The following is a 16,695-nucleotide window of genomic DNA, read 5'->3' as shown; positions in this document are numbered from 1 at the left end:
TGCTTTGGGAGTCATGACCCAGCAGATGGAATTATGGGTCGGGGGGGGGGGGGGTTGAGTGCCATTCCTCCAAACACGGAAACTCTCAAATTCATTTAAACACGTACATACAAATAAGCCTATAGAAAAGGTTGACAAGTCGAATCGATGAACAGAACAGCAACAACTGGCAGAAGGCCAGAGACATGGAGATTGAAATATTACGTAAAGCTACCCGTCCTCTGGAACGGGACGCCTCCGTTCGGCTGCATGTGTCCGTGTGCGTCTTTGTAATGGCGTGCAAGCATCTGCCGCGTGTTCTTTGTTTATGTGCGTTTGAAAGAGGGGTGGTAGACGGCTGTGGCTGCTCCGTCCACACAACTAGCTCAAACACGCAGTGAGCTGAGGCACAGGTCATAGGTGAGGGGGGGGGGGGGGGGGGGGGTATACAGCCTCTGAAACCTCATAGCTTCCTCTTTAGTCACGCTGCTGTGATACAATGAGCGTAACAACACACTCAAGAGGCCCGCGGAGTTCTTTAACATCAAGCTGGTGACGTGTGCAGCCGCCACAGCTGTGAGGGGAGGAAAGGGAGAGGAAGTAAAGGGGGGGGGGGGGGGGGGCACACTTTATGTAATGAAGACACTGGCATGCTCCGTAGCGATCACCAGCGCCATGAATAATTGTTTTATAACAATTCTGACCTACATCCTCCCTTCCTTTTTGTGCAGAGGAAATAGCGACAGGAGGGGAAAGGAGGCCCTCCGCAGATATAATACAAACCACTGCTTATATTTTACTTTTATTTCTGACCACAGGCAAGTGTCGATAGAGAGAAATGCTCTCTCTAAAACACGTCACGGTATTTCCTGTCAGGACTGTGAGGTGGCCAGCCAGTACTCGGGGTGACCGACTGAACCCTCATGTGGGCCTCATTCCCCCCTCACACAGTATTCTTGCTTCTCCCTTCACTTATTCCTTTTAATGTTGCTTCTCTCAGCCCAGTGGCGATACGTTTGTGATTAAACATTGTTTGCTGCACTTAATAAGTTTTCTCAGTATGATTTTGTGGACCACCGGCGGCAACATTTTACCACCTACATTTAATGGCTATGCACAGTAAAAGCTAGGAGCCTATGAAGATGCATTTGATAACAGATGTACACAGGCAGGATGAAAGCACAAAACTAAGAAAGGAACAGGAAAGACGGCCGTCTTCCCTCTGGCTCCCAGCTATTCCACTCTGGAGCACCACTTTGTCACATCTGGCTTCTATTGAGGGAGGGATTGGATTCCACATACTCCCCCCCCAGCCTCTCTTATGTGTGAATACTCGACCCACATGCGAGTGCGCACGCACACACACACACTCTCTCCCGCTCTTTTCCTCTCTGCTAATGGGCACCGGACACTTAACCACTCACGTGGTTCTGACCGCCACGCATCATGTTACAAACTCACGACCCTAATAGCTCACATTGCCTAGTTTTTATGCTCATACCAGAACATATTATCTCTAGAATGAGCTACATGTACTTTAGTTTTTCTAAAAAGAAAAACAGCGGGGACAAAAATAAGGTCTGAGAGAAGTGAATGTAATTGGACTGGGCAGTGGGACAGACAGTGAAGTAAGTAGGTAACCAGATTACTAGCCTGCCTTTATGAGCTTAGAGAATGAACAGCAACCTTAAACGAACGTCAACGCAGACCAGCATTAAGCGCGTCCTCAAATACAGGAGACGGGCTTCTGGCTGGCCCAGAAATAAAAAATACAACATTGCAACTTGTTTTGGCATAAACATAACATGGATCCAAACCCATGTGGACATTTAGGGTGTCCGTCGGCCACAGCGATGTGAGAAACAGGTGTTAAACGCTGGACCAATGGCTCCGTCTCACCTGAGAGCATGCCTACATGTCTGGAATCAGATCGATGCTCACAACAGAAACGTAGTCTTCTGCTGCTCCAAGCGAAGTCACAATAAGCAGAAATATATTTGACTGGATGGGAACAAAAAATATTTCAAACGTGCCGTCTGTTGCCCAGCCACTGACCCAGTGACGTCCTACCCACACGTTGGTCCATCCTCCTAAGCCCTGCATTTAAATTCCTTGTTTTCCAACACCACAGCCACACCCCCACCAGCTGCTCCTCTCTGATGTGCTCTGCTGCCCCCCCCACCCAACCTTGGCACTCTTCAGTTGTTGTTGCACCAGCAACTGGTGGAATTGGTTTTGCCCCCCTCTAAACATGGCCAGAAGATAAATACCACCACATCCCAGAAGCTCTTAGCCGAGCAACAGATGGAACAGAAACAGACAGACACAAACAAATCTGTTGTTGTGTTAACAGAAATGCACAGACAGGGGAAGAGACGGAATACATAAATATATACATCACGTGAGCTTCAGGATACGACTACACAGGTGTGTGAAGGGAAACACAAATCTGTCTACCAAGTTTGTGGAGGATTCCTGCCTTGGTTGAAGCCGATTACCTGCTTGGCGAGGTCCTCGCTTCCTCTTGAAAGCAGCTCCAGACTGCAGCGCCTCCAACAGGCCATCCATGATTCCGGTTTCATCACCCTCTGCAAAGACAACGTCAAAATACATGACATGAGCATCTCCAATTGGCCCAGGCGGGCATTGACCCGGTTCGGCTCCGGTCACTGCTAACCACCACACTATACGACCTCACTGGACAGACGCACCCACTGAAACCAAGCCTCCAAACTCAGCATTATATTACGGTACTCCTGCAGAAAATAAGATTGAATTGTTTGCTTAGGTTTAAAATAATAATACTCGGGAGGAGAACGTCAATCTTTATATTTACACTGTCTGTACAAAGAGCTTGCTAGCCCAAAATTACAGAAGGGCGACTGAAGTGCGGGTATGGAGCAGGACGACGAGTGATTAGTGTGTGGGGAGGTTTCAGTAGCGCCGTTCAGCTCAGCCAGATGGTTTTGATTATTTCTATTTGAACCTAAATAGAGACAGGGGGTGCAGAAAAAGGGGCAGAGGGGTTGGGGGTTAAAGGTTTATGCTGTTGCCTGCCCAACACACACCAACAGAGGTGTGCACGCAAACACACACGCAGTAATCTTGCAATAAGCCATGGAGCAGATGTCCTGCTGTCATGGCCAGAGAAAGTCTCTCTCACACACACATGCCCAGTCCTTCCACAACTCACACACACACCCCAGTGTTGAAGTCCTGGAACTGCAGACAGGCCAGATTGACACAGGCCATACATTTCTCCATAAGGGGGAAGCACATCTGGCGCACTTCCCCTCAAACTAATCATACGGTTGGCTTAAACCTCTGGTGAAACCACAAAGACACACACAACTATTTGTGAATTCAGCAATTGTTGTCAGAGTGAAATCCCCAACTGGATAATATCCCAAAAATACACCTCTGGAGTTTGTAGGGAAAACCCACTTTTTCAAAGACGTCTATTGTTTATCAAAGGAAAACTTTACAACCATTAGTGATTAGTAATTGGGTTAATAGTGTGTGTGTGTGTGTGGGGGGGTGCACACATTTCTGTGGTTGAGTCACTTGATCGTCACGTGTTCTGGGAACACAAAATGTTAATATTGATTAGACGAGGTCTCTGGTTAATGGAGTTATTGGCAATCAATTCCAAATCAATATTCGGATGGCCTAAAAATGCAGCAGCAAATTGAGACTTAGTACAACAATGGGTTCCCCCCCCCCCACACACACACAACACAAAAAGCAAGTTATCACCTGAGAGAGGTAAGACGGTAAGAAGAATTCATTAGTCTAATAGCATTAGCTCATTGGATACCTCTATGGGTCAGACCTTCATTGCAGGCACACACTGAGATTCTTCTCTCTCTCCCTCTCTCTCACACACACACAATCTTCACACAACCACAAAACATGGGAGAGAAAGAACAAACAAGCATAATAAAGAAATGGTTTGGCGTAGGAATGGCCATTTTCTCCATTTGCCTATTCCCATGCATCACAGCAGCCTGAAAGGAGACGTCAGTCTACACATGCTTAACTCCATTTCACCCCACCTTACTCTGTGCGCTCCTCCTCCCCACAACACTTTTTTTTTTAAAGGGACAAGAAAACAGCGTACTTCCCCATGAGAGGATCTGCTGACCTGCTCTCATAATTCCGTCTCCCTCCCCCGCACGACTGCTTCCCTTGCTCTGTGTGGAGCACGAGCACCCCTGGTGCTAGTTCCCATAATAACACCAGTGTGGGTGTGAAGCCACACATGCGCACTCTTGCACTCCTCTAGCATCATTTTTTGCAGACAGTGCTGACACCTAGCTGCAGAAAGGACTAAATGTTAAAGTCCTCTGGCATCTGATTAAAGATGAACATATGAAAATGAGATATTATATTAGACTCATTATATTATCAGATTGCTTCAAGAGTCGAAGAGCTTCCCTAAGATTCAAGCAGTGAATGTTAATCTTTGAGTGCGTCATTGAAGTATTTTGTGAGCCTCGAGCCCTGAATCCTAAAATATAAGGCTCTAGAAAAGTCAAGTAAAAGCGCCTAATAAAAAAAAAAATCAAGTATAGTAATCTAATAATCTCAGAACCATAACTTACTTCATAAGTACATGCTTAACACAGTGAGAGGCTCCACTGGGCCACGTCTGTCTGACTCACATGGGTCATAAACTGTAAACACAGACTGACCTTCCGGGTTTAACAAATAACTGGGACATTGTGTCAACACAGAGAACGCAAGAAAGAAGAGCATTGAGAGGATTCATGAGAAGGAGGAACATTCAGAGATAACACACACACACACACACACACACACACACAACCCTACAGTATGTGTGTTATCTGTGGAGATGTCATTAACACAGAAAACAACCTGGATAACAGGAAGCCGGCACGAAGGCTGAAAATAAATACAGAACAAAGCGCAGGCATGTGTGTACCAGATCCGCACAGGGTTGTATTTAAATATGGGGGGGGGGGGGGGGGTGTTGAACAACTCCGGGCTACAGGGGCAGCCAAATATGCCACCTGTATGTAAACGATCTGGAGCCCAGTAACACACACACACACACACACACACACACACAGTTGAGGAACTTTTATGCTCCAGTCACGCATGCCTCTGAAGGCTGAACATGAAATTTGACTACCTCACTTTATACTACAAAATGTCCAGCCTATACTTCTAACACAGGCACACAATATACAAAGCAGAGCCTCTTTATTAAGTGACCTTCACACGAATGCCAGATACAAAGGGAGGGAGGGGGAAAAAAGAGGAGAGGAGACAGGAGAAGCCAGCTGGAACATGGAACACTAGCAAAAAGAAAAAACAGAAGACTTGAAAGAGTTCAAAAGAAATAAACAAATGTAACCCCCCCCCCCACACACACACACACAGAGAGTGTGGAAACAGGCTAAAATATAGGCTCATTCACAAGTAAGTAGTTGTAGTTTCGTATCTTTTGTAAAATACAAAAAGCTACACGCAGGCTGGAGCAAAGTTTGAGGTCCCAGGAGAAGCCGACTGCAGCCAGAGTGAGGAGGAATGCAAAGAAACTAGGTCAGTGTGACAGAATGGCAAAATGTCCCTGTGCATTAGCTGTAGAGCAGAAAAACTACATTTTTGGTGATAAAGGAATTACAGTCTCTTTCAGTTCTTTCCTTAAAGCACATCCTCCGGTTCAAAGGACTAAAAAGAGGTAGAGGGGCTCTACGCATCTCTTTTTGTTCTCATTCCTCTCACTGAGGAATTTATTGTTTCCCTCTTACAAAACTGGAGTCATCATCATTCGATTAACTCCGGTCTTTAACTATTGGTGGGATCTTGCAGACACACAACTGCTCCACAGAAGTGTGGACTCAGACTGCCCCCAACTGGAATCTGAGGGAAATGCAAGCTTTGACAAGTGAATTATTCTGTATCCTTCAGTCACTCTCAGGATAAGATCCAATATACCGCATGATAAAATATGAGAAGGCATTTGTGACCTGTGTTGATGTCAAGAAGCTTCTTCCTCTTGAGTTTCTCCTCCTTCTCCTTCTCAGCCTTCTCCCTGGCCAGCTTGGCCTTCCTGATCTTCTCTTCAGCCTCCCTCCTTTTCTGATTCTCCTTCACTGCTTGCTGTTTGGGAGAAAAGACGAGAAAAATGAGAGAAAGGTAAGACAGAGCATATATGGATATAAAAAAATCTGGGTTTGGTTTGCATAAAAGAGTTACAAGCTGGATGTTTGAGGGATATTGGTGACTGTAAACATAACTTCAAATATCAGGGATGGCAGTTATCGTTACAGACTGGTAAAACGAGTTACCGCCACCCAAGCCCTATTAAAGAGGACAGTCACAGCCCTGGATGTCAATAAAAATGTGTGCAGTCTTCTTCCTCTGCTCTTTCATCTTTACCACATCCATCTATTTATTTTTGCTCTTCCTCCTCCCATTGTTGTGTGTGCCTTTGTATTGTATGTGTACAAATCTCATTTGATGGTGGTCAAAGCAAAAAAAAAAAAACCCCACTGAGAAGCACACCTGCAGCCTTTTGAAAAAGATGAAACATAAAGTCTGTTCATTGACAAGCACAAAAACTCACCAGGAACATGTTTTTGAAGGTGTTGAGGTCGCCGAAGAATTCCTCTGCAGAGATCTTTTTAGGGTCAAAGACAAAGTACTCTCCCAAGTCAGTGTACTCCTTCTCCATATTCTGATGCAGCAGGCTCAGCTTCTCATACTGCTCACGGGCGCTACCCACGAAACTTTGGAGACATGGTGTTAAGGAATATAGAAACCATCTCTGACGGTATCAGCCATGATACATAAGTATTTTCCCAATTTCATTCATATAAAGTACACAAATTAACGGCTGAATAACCATTAAAACATGCTACAGAATTTAGAGGATATCGACATCTTCTCCGAAAACTTGTCCTTGTCGTTTTGTGGAGGTGGGAATGTTTCCAGATCTTTTTCCAAGTTCTTGATCTGACGGCACATCATCTCGAGGCTCCTCTGAAGCATCTCTATAGAAACTGTCAGAGACAAAGGACACATTTTCTTTGTCAAATTTCCATTGGGATCAATAAAGTATATCCTATTACCTCAAGATGAATGAAATGTGTAGCCATGAATTGTAAGGGCGGATGTTGGGATTATGCAGACAGATGTCACCGTTCCATACCTCTGCTGGCCTTTTCTACATGGATGAGCTCGTCTGTAAAGCCCATGACATCGGGATACTGTTCCTGGCACACGTCGGCGAGGAAATGGAGCAGCGTCTGCTTCAGATCAGCTGATTTGGTGTCACGCAGCTGAAAAGATGAATTTAGAACATGACATGGTGAAAAGGACAAGAACTGAAAGTGATTTAAGGCCACGCGTTTAGAACTTCTACTCACCTTGGATACACAAACAAGATTTACGGGTATTGAAAATGCTAGCATTTATGCTCCGTTGTCTGTGAACCCATGTAACCTCGTCTACTTTATGAAATTAGGCACAAACACAATAAAGGTCATAAAGAGGTCATCTCCTGTAATTTCTTGATCGTGGCATAATCTGGTACTGATGACAGCTGGCAAACTCCATACTCCTGAAGAGCCTATTCAAGCGATGGTTTGATTGATCTGGGTTGGTAATCATTAGGTCTGGGGGTGTCTACTCTAACCAATTAATGTAGTTTCGCATTTTGTTTCTTTGAGAGGGGCCACTTTTTGTTTCACAAGCCCAGCTGGAATTAGATAACTTGTTCGGTTCAACAAATAACATGACTTAAACTTGTTTTACATTTTAAGTTCTATTGAGCATTAGAGACACAAAAACAGAAGAAATCAGGAGGTGGCCCAACATTTCTTTACACTATACAGCTGACTAACTCACACACACCGTTGTGACCGTGTCTATTGAGATGTCCAGACACTGTATAAATCCATGTAGAAAGTAAAGAGAGGTAAATGAACTGATTCAAGTGATTTTTGTCAGTGCTATTACCACACCTTACCTTGCACAGGTAAGACATGGAGAAACCAAAGGCCTTTCCATTACGGGAGCCGGAATTCATATAATTCCCAACGAGCAGGATGATCTCCAGCAGCTTGGAGAAGCTCTGACTTTTCCTGAGCTCCTCGCAGGCTGCCGTCACAGACACTATATCTGGCTTGATGTTGTTCAGCTGCTCCTCAAACTGCATCTTAAACAGGATGGACTGAAGCCTTGGCATAAGCCGCTTCACGCTGGACATCTGGAGAGAGAAGGGAGGGTGGATTTGTTGCAACACAGTGTGTGTGTGTGTGTGTGAGAGAGAAACATCGCATCTTCCCGGCAGAACAAAGCGGTTTGTGCTCAACAACACGATGACCCTAAATCTTAAATAAAAATGTTCTACGCCTCCTTTGAAATTAGACTGCTGTCCCAGCTATATTTGTGGTTAGTCATGTCAAAGTCAGTTGGAAAGTGAAAATATACAAATCTTACAAAAATAACACTGTTTTGTGTTGGTTTGTGTGTTTCCTTACAACAACTGCAAACTGTTCAGACTCAGCCAGATCTTCATATTCATCTTTCATCTCTCCCAGGACACTCAGTTGCTCTGGAGCTGGCATTTGTTTGATCAGATTCTAAGAAGTAATACAATGAATTAATCAATTTTGTGATGTTTATTTATATGTGTGACACACGAGTCGCTCAGAACTCCGTACCTGAACCAACGACTCTGTAAGGATCTTCTCATCAACCTCCAAGATAGCGTTCTTGATGTCTTCATAAGGCAGACGAAACGATCCCAGAAAAATGGCTGCATGTGCAAAAATAATTGTCAACATTCAGCTGGAGACGTTTGACCTTTTGATAAATGTGTTTGCTGAATGGATTTAAAGCACATTTAAATCACTATTCTGGACTTTTAATCCAAAACGGCACTTACAAAGATTCTGCGAACTCTTGGAGTCGAGAACCTTCAGTTCCTTCACCTTCTTCTGCAGCTGCTTCTTTTCGTCTCCCGCATTCTGCTCCTTTTTGGCTGTAAAAATGAAGAAACAGATAGGGAGGGTGGTAGCAATGATCAGGGAGAGACAAGACAGAGATTTGTTGTTATGAATCAGATTTATTAACTTGCATGGCTTGATGTCAATAGAGAGAATCCCGGGAGGACAGCAGGCTAATTAGTGGGCTAGTAGTGGAGCATGGATCGAGGGTCCTGGTGAAGCCGATGGAAACTGACAGCCTTGACATAGCCTTCACTATTTTTTACTCTCTCCTAACTGTACGGTGTCATGGAGGTGTTGGGAATACTGCATCAGTGGCCTCGGGTAAGATAGCAGTGCAATGAAGAGGCTTTATCGCCGGAGGAAAAACATCTCTGGTATGTTCTGAGCCTGATAAACATGGTTGGACGTTTGTGAGCTGGAAGGCATTTCAAGACACCAATCAGCTTATCCTCATGTAAACAAAGTGCATTCTCATAAACACAAGCACGCACACACACACACACACACACACACACTTGACAGAAACTATTTGCATTAATGTTTTCTGGTAAAGGTCAAGATTGTGACTGTTCGGATGTGTCAGTGTGCGGGGGGGGGGGGTTACACTGGATGAAGATCAAGCGCATGTGTTTGAGCAAATAGCCGCCTTACAGCTCACGGTGCACGCGCACACACACACACACACACACATCATACCAGAACAGTAGCTAGTACAGCTGTACCCTCCCAGTCATTGCAACACGAACGTGAATGTTTTTAACCAACACTGCGGGTCTGAAATCATTCGAATTCCATCACCGACCATGCTGGGAAAACTCCTGCGTAATTATTAAAAGAGTGTTTAAATCATTCTCGGGCCGATTCTTAACCAGAATCAATGTCTGCAAAATGGCCACCGTTACTTTGCATGTTTCGGTGAAACTAAGAACCAGCTGTCTGTCCGTCACTTCGCCGCCGGCCGGCAATGACCTCTCCTAATGACATTACAACCTAATCAAGTCTTCAATTGAAACAAACAAGGCTGGACTAGATCAGAGTAGTAATCACTACTTTACAGAGACGTTATTAGGGTTATTCATGTGATCAGGATGCATTGAATGCATCCTGATCCGTTTATAACCCTTACAGTCACTCATTCCATCGTCTTTTGCTCCAATCTGAGCAGACCCAACTGTAGATCTCACTCTGTAAATCTTCACCACACAGACTGCTCAGATATACCCTTCAGCATAAAACCGCATCCTTCCTTCAGCCCAATCAAATAGGCCATTGTGTGCATGAGAGAGGCCAGTATGCTGGACAGTCTGGTAACGAGTACAGGCCTCTCAATCAGCACCTCGTCACCATTTAGGACACACGAACAGACAGAAAGGTCATTCAGTCAGGATCGCTCGGCGTCAGCTTCACGACTAAAAGTGTGACTCAAGTTCAGATGGAAATCTTTCTGAACTCTTCACTTCTACCATTTACAGTAATTTATTGTGTATCAGTATCAGCTGTGTGTGTGTGTGTCTTCTTTATATGAATCAGTAATACCATTGTGTGCCCAACACTCCTGCTGAAACACAGATATCTTGGTACAAACACGCCCAATTACAGCTGAAAGAGCAGGAAGAAACTCACAGGAAGTGACAAGAATCTACAAATAAACATACGAGAACAGACACACAAACAGGAAGACTGATAGCGAGCTCGAAGAATCAACGTCTCCAGAAAATTAGGCTCGTTATGCCTCAAACGGTGCAAGAATTAAAGAGATTTACAAGGCATTACCAAAAACAAACTGCTAAAGTCTACACCCTGTGAAGACATGCAAATATTCACACGCAAACGCGACAGGAAACATGAACGTCTAATCTCGGCACCGTTTAATCTCAAGGAGATAATCCAGTTGGTCTGGGACACAGCTTTAAGTCACGAGGTCAGTGTGTGTGAGAGATAGTGATGTGGCGAGCGGGCATGGATGTGTGTGCGTGTGTGTGTGTGTGCGCACTCGTGCTATAAGAGCTACAGATACTACCAGCTGCGCTGTAGCCAATGAAATCAGGTTCAGCTCTGCTGACATCATGCCTGATTCATAAAATGGGGTCTGGTGTGCAGTTATAAAATGGCTGGTCCGCGCCCACGTGCAGCGATGCCTTCTTTTCATTTATGAGCCAATGGCACCTCCAGTGGCAGTTGCGGATCCCTACACATTATACACTGGCGATCGTGGGGGAGGAGAGGAAATGACAGAGGCAGAAAACATGTGCTACTGATCACGCACACACAAAGCACACAGAAAACACACACAAGCAGACGCCAGCGTGGCTGAGGGGCGCTGGCATCCTCTCTGTCACATGTCCTGATATCCCGACTTTGTCTTTGTTGCACCGTTGCATAAACGGGGCCCTCTTGTTGGGACTAATCACTACCAGCCATATGAACGCACACACTTTCCGGGAACACCTCCCCTTCTTCCAACCAACAGCTGCTTGGCACAGTCATGAGAAGGAAAAAAGGATGTGTGTGTGTGCATGCACACGTTAATGTCTGTGTCATGGAAAAACCTAATTCTTCCATTTCTGACTTCTGTTTTTAATTAAGTGGGAAGAGAGAGAAAACAGGCGAAGGAGGGGAGCCCACACAATCATGAGGAGCCAAGTCATGAGGTTTGTGTCGATACATAACTGTGTGTGTGTGTGTCTGTCTTTCTGCACAAAGAGGAGTCTGTTTGTCAGTCAGCAGACCCGAGATCGTCCTCCCCCCACATCCACATCCACCCCCAATCCCTTCCTCTCTGGTTCTCTCTCCTTAAAAGGAGAAATGCGTGGTGGTGGAGGAGGTAATGGATAGCCAAGAATAAGAAAAAAAACATGGAAAAAGAGAGACAGAAAAGGAAAGCAGGGAGGAAAGAATGTGTCGAGCTCGATCTTCGCCGTCTACTCTGCACTGCAGTCTCACCAAACAACAGCTGAACAGTTAAAGTCGTCCTCCATAAAGCAGAGCCTCGTCTCTGTCCTTTCCTGCGGTCTATTCATCCTTTCATCTTTGTCCTGCGTACGGAGGGCAGGAGTTTATTCTTAACCCGTTTCAAGCTTTTAAATAATGTGCCCTATTCTAAAGCAGATCCAATTAAAGTGGTTTCCAAAGTCCCTCTGGACACAGCATAACTTGGAAATAAGATGTTGGTTATTTTTTCCATTCAGCATTCCGGAGCGGAACATGCGAGATGGTTTCCAGTCACAACATCAAAATCTACGGGGCGAGCAAGAGAAAGAAGTGCTCAGAAACACAAACAAATCCTTTGCCAGCTTCCAACATCAGCGAGGATTTTGGATTTATGGTTTAAAAAGGTTAACTTTAATGACATGAGACAAAGGGGGGGGGGGGGGGGGGGGGCATTCTGTTCAGTCTCTCAAGTAAACAGAAGGCCTAAACTATGACATAAGGACAGCTGTAGCCTTTTTCCCTTTAAACTTTAAATGTCCTGCATTATGTCACTATCTCCATGTGTGTGTGTGCTACAATGAAAGCAAGTTTGACAAAAGAATAAAAGGTGTTTCCATGGTAACCCCAAGTCTGAAAGAGCCCCTTCATCCTGTTTTTCCACTCTGAAAGGATATATGAGAAGAAGGAAAAAATCCTGGCCGGCTGGCTGTGTGTGTGTGTGTGTGAGACGGACCAGATGGCAGGGTGGGGCAGTGAGGAGGGGGGACCCGGGCAGGAAATAGGAGGGCCAGGATACAGGGGGAGGGCTTGTGGGAGGGGCTAAGTGATTGCTCACTTGCGCTCCCCTGGTGCATGATAAGTGCAATTGCATCTTAAATCTAAAGTTGGATATTTTCACACTTAACCTTGAAAATAAACTAAATAAATTTAGCATTTTTTTAAAGTAAAAATATTCAGAGATGTAAAAATCAGAATTCCAGTTTGCTTTAACATTTTTACGCTCAATGGACATTTCCTGTTGGCTCTAACACACATTCAACAAAACCTGAATGACACCAAGTTTTGGAAATATTAATTTAAAGAGATCTAAATATATTATTTTCATTCTCAAACTTATAGGAAACATCTTTCAGATTGTATAAAACTATGTGTTATTTAATAGCACAACATGATGTACAATTATAAGTATAACAACTTGGATATAAATAAACTTTATTCTAAGTCAAAACTAACATGTTAAAGAACTGGGTCTTGATCTTAAACTGACTGAATATGTAGCTCCGTCAAAATGTAATAACGTAATAATATTCAGAAGGATTTTAAGATGTAAATTAGGTGTTAGGATTCTGAATTAAATCAATTGTCAGCCCATTGATTGGTTGGTCTCATATTGTTGCTTGTTTGATTATTTTGATTACAATTGGATGCATGGTAACTTCGGTACTTTAAGGACAATATTCTTCTTCTGTTCTTGCACTAATTTACCCAAAACCTTTGAAAGATAAAAAACATGCTCCTTTTTGATTTTACTATGTATTCTAAATCTATAATGATCCTTATTTTCCTTGAGTTACATAGGTCAAAATAATAATTTGAGATACTGTCTAAACTAAACCCGTTTCGTCAACGATTCTGAGCTTTTAACAGTTTTTTTCATTTATTTAAATGCATTTAATACGGGCATTTTATAAGTCTCATCAGTCAGGCTCCTGTTTATTTGTGGAGTCACAGTGCCCTCCAGTGGCCAATGTGATGTACTGATGCTATATGATACCAACCCCTAAACCAGTAGTTTTTTTGCATCACACTTCATCTCACTTGCACCCAAGTCTGTATAAAAGAGAGAGAAGGAAAACAAAAGCTGAAGAGTAACCCAATCCTGTGTTTGAGACAGTTTTGGGGGTGCGATAGTGGTTGCAATATGGGCCATTTCCAAAAGCCTGCTGAAGAAAACATGGCAGGGTCTCAGTGATTCAAGCTCTGAGGAGGAAGTAACAGAGGTGAACAGATCTCTTTTTAAATGTGACTAGGAAAGACAACGCGGTGATGACGACATACTGTAGGCAGCCCACACGATAAAGACTAAATATTAAGGTAGCAGCAGTAAGCAGATACCCAAAGAAAGAACAATGACCAAAAAATGTCTTCAGGTACGAGAAAGCTCCAGGAAGTCCTTACCCTCGAAGCAGAGGACAAGATCAACCACCATATAGAGTGCCTACAAGATAGTTATTTTTGAAGTGCTAACTCACGTTTACGAAGCGCTCCCCAATGAATATTTAAGACATCACACTCAACACAGATACCGCTGTGTTATACAACACGCATCTTTTGCAAAACCTCATCCTCCTACTTAAAATAACACTCCGGAGCTGTGATGTTCCAACACTGTCTGGTTCAAAATAACAAACAAAGGCATCATGGACAAAGGTCTTCATTGCGGCACCATTGTGCAATCTCTGTGCAAAAAAAAAAGCTGATAAGTGCTTGGTGTTTGGGAACGGCGGGCTCGTGCGTGCCAGTGTTGTTCTCTCAGGGCCATTCCGACCCCTCGCTGCTCTTCTGGCCATGAAGGTCTTCAGCAATGACGCACACACAGCATCACTGATGAGACACACACACACACTCAAAGTATGCTGCCTGCATTGCTGATAAGGTGCAGTACAGTCGACAAACCGACACAGCACTACCTTGAACTTGAATTCGCACTTGCTGAAAGCACACAAACAGCCCATAAATCCCCATAGCAAATAACAGAGGGCACAAACAGGACCCCCCCCCCCCCCCCCCCCCGGCCTGCGACGCCACACTCACACACGTACGCGGGGAGAGGTGAGTTGCAATGGCGTGCTTATTATATCAGTCCTATATCAGCCAGTCTCCTTGGGCAGAAAAGATTTACTACAGCAATTACACTGGCTAATTACAAGGGAGAGAGACAGAGGGAGAGAGGGAGCGAGGGAGAGCTACAGAGTTGAGGAGGGGAGGGAATCTAATGAAAAGGAGCGAAGCGCCGAGAGCAAATATAGGTTGGAAAACTGAGTCAATGAGAGCAAATACGGCAGAGAGACGGAGAAGTTAGTTTAAAGGAGAGAGAGAGACAAGGACGTGACCTTGAGTCAGCCACGAGACCTATGCCTGGAATCACGTGCACGCAGCACAACAAAGCACACATTCTGTGTTCTAATCCACAAACCAGACGAGTGTTTGCTTTACTGACTAACCGAGGGACTCGCTGAGGATGGAAGCAGTTTTGCTTCCCTGCACGGTGTTTCGGCGTTTGTTATTCACCAGTGTGAATGTCCTTGACGCTGCACTGGCCTTCACAGGACAGTGCTCCCTCTATGGGGAGGAAAGTGAATTACATCATTAATCCGAGGTATCAATCAACCCTCATTCCCGTTCCAGCAGCAGCGGAGGGCATGCTGTGACATTACGTGTTCAAGCCGTGTGTGCGTGTGTGTGTGTGTGTGTGTGTGTGTGTGTGTGTGTGTGTGTGTGTGTGTGTGAAACTGCCTGGTGAGATTTGTATTCTAACAGAGTTAAGAGAAATCAGCTCTCAATTATTTTGACTCCAACGTATCGTCGATGTACATTTCATTCCGTCAGACCGATTGTGCACTTCAATGCGGCTAACGGTCGATTGCACAGACATTTCCTTGCCTCCCAAGAGCAGTGTCCATCCTGACTGGCTGCTAGGACTTACGCACAACCATGTAGAGAATCTCATTTACATGAGCGCAGATGTAGAAATGAAAACTTATAAATTGGGTTTCTATCTAAATTAAAAAGTTGGATGAACTGTAACACTCATGCAACCCGTGAGGCACATTTTGCCCTGAGCAGAAAAGATTAGGTGGCCGCGCTCCTGTCAGTCCTAAAATATTCATTATTACCTTATGGAAATATAGCCGACAGAGAGGGAGCGGGAGCAAGAAGGCACAAGCATAAGGGAGAGTGCAAAGAAACGAGCGCGAGTAAGTGATAGAGAGGCACTTTAGAATACAAGCAACTTTGACTTATGCAAAGCAAAACAGATGAAAGGAAGACGGAGAAAAAAATGGAGGTCTGCGCAGTGTCATGCCATGGACAGTTAAAAGCTCATTGCAGGACTGGAGCACATTCTCTCTGCTAATCCCTCAGTTTCTGTCCTCTTGTCTCCAACCATCCATCCTTTTACTCGTCTTTATCTCTGCTTCAACGATGAAGACAAAGGAAAGCTCTCACTCATTTATTCCCATCCTCCTACATCCCCACACTCACTTCCCCTTTTCTTGGTCTCTTCAGGCAAGGCTTTCGTGCCTGATTAGCAATTGTGTCTTGACCACATGTAAGAAAGATTGGCAAGCATGCACAAACACAAATATGCACCATGTGGAAAAGAGGAGGGGAAGGGCCAGTTTCGCTCGGTCTAATCACCCCCTGAACAAAGCCCAGAGACCAGTAGCACGCTGGAGGGGGAGGGCGTGTCCCTTTTTCTAATGTTATACTTGGAAAAGTGTCTCTCTGAAGGCAAAAATATTGCTCTGTTCTTTGGTAGTTCTCACTGTGGTTTTAGTGTGCGTTTTTTTTTCCCAGCCAACTTGCAAGAGAAACAGGATGATGAAGATACAATAGAGGAAAAAGGATGAGAGGAACGGATGAGCAGGGAAATGTGAAAAGGCAAATAAGAGCAAAAAGACAGTCGTGCTGATTCACACAGCAAGACTGACTCCACACACACAAAAAGTGTTATTTGGCTAAATAATATATGTAGCTTTGAATATTTGGGTGGAATAAAAAGCAGGTTTACTTTATTCTA

General features: G+C 44.4%; 1 protein-coding gene across 1 annotated transcript in view; it reads right to left on the bottom strand.

The window, feature by feature from the left end:
* LOC137894616 (protein diaphanous homolog 1) overlaps positions 1 to 16,695 on the bottom strand; it is a 66,046-nt gene that overhangs the window by 3,930 nt on the left and 45,421 nt on the right. The window contains exons 18-26 of the mRNA XM_068740057.1: positions 8,900 to 8,995; positions 8,676 to 8,770; positions 8,493 to 8,594; positions 7,979 to 8,218; positions 7,160 to 7,289; positions 6,887 to 7,010; positions 6,575 to 6,740; positions 5,976 to 6,108; positions 2,471 to 2,567 (exon numbers count right to left, since the gene is read on the bottom strand). Of these exons, the coding sequence (XP_068596158.1) occupies positions 2,471 to 2,567; positions 5,976 to 6,108; positions 6,575 to 6,740; positions 6,887 to 7,010; positions 7,160 to 7,289; positions 7,979 to 8,218; positions 8,493 to 8,594; positions 8,676 to 8,770; positions 8,900 to 8,995 (1,183 nt within the window). The remainder of the gene's footprint in view (positions 1 to 2,470; positions 2,568 to 5,975; positions 6,109 to 6,574; positions 6,741 to 6,886; positions 7,011 to 7,159; positions 7,290 to 7,978; positions 8,219 to 8,492; positions 8,595 to 8,675; positions 8,771 to 8,899; positions 8,996 to 16,695) is intronic.

The sequence above is a fragment of the Brachionichthys hirsutus genome, chromosome 6, assembly GCF_040956055.1.
Source record: "Brachionichthys hirsutus isolate HB-005 chromosome 6, CSIRO-AGI_Bhir_v1, whole genome shotgun sequence".
Lineage (NCBI taxonomy): Eukaryota > Metazoa > Chordata > Actinopteri > Lophiiformes > Brachionichthyidae > Brachionichthys > Brachionichthys hirsutus.
This window is presented reverse-complemented; position numbering and strand designations above follow the sequence as displayed.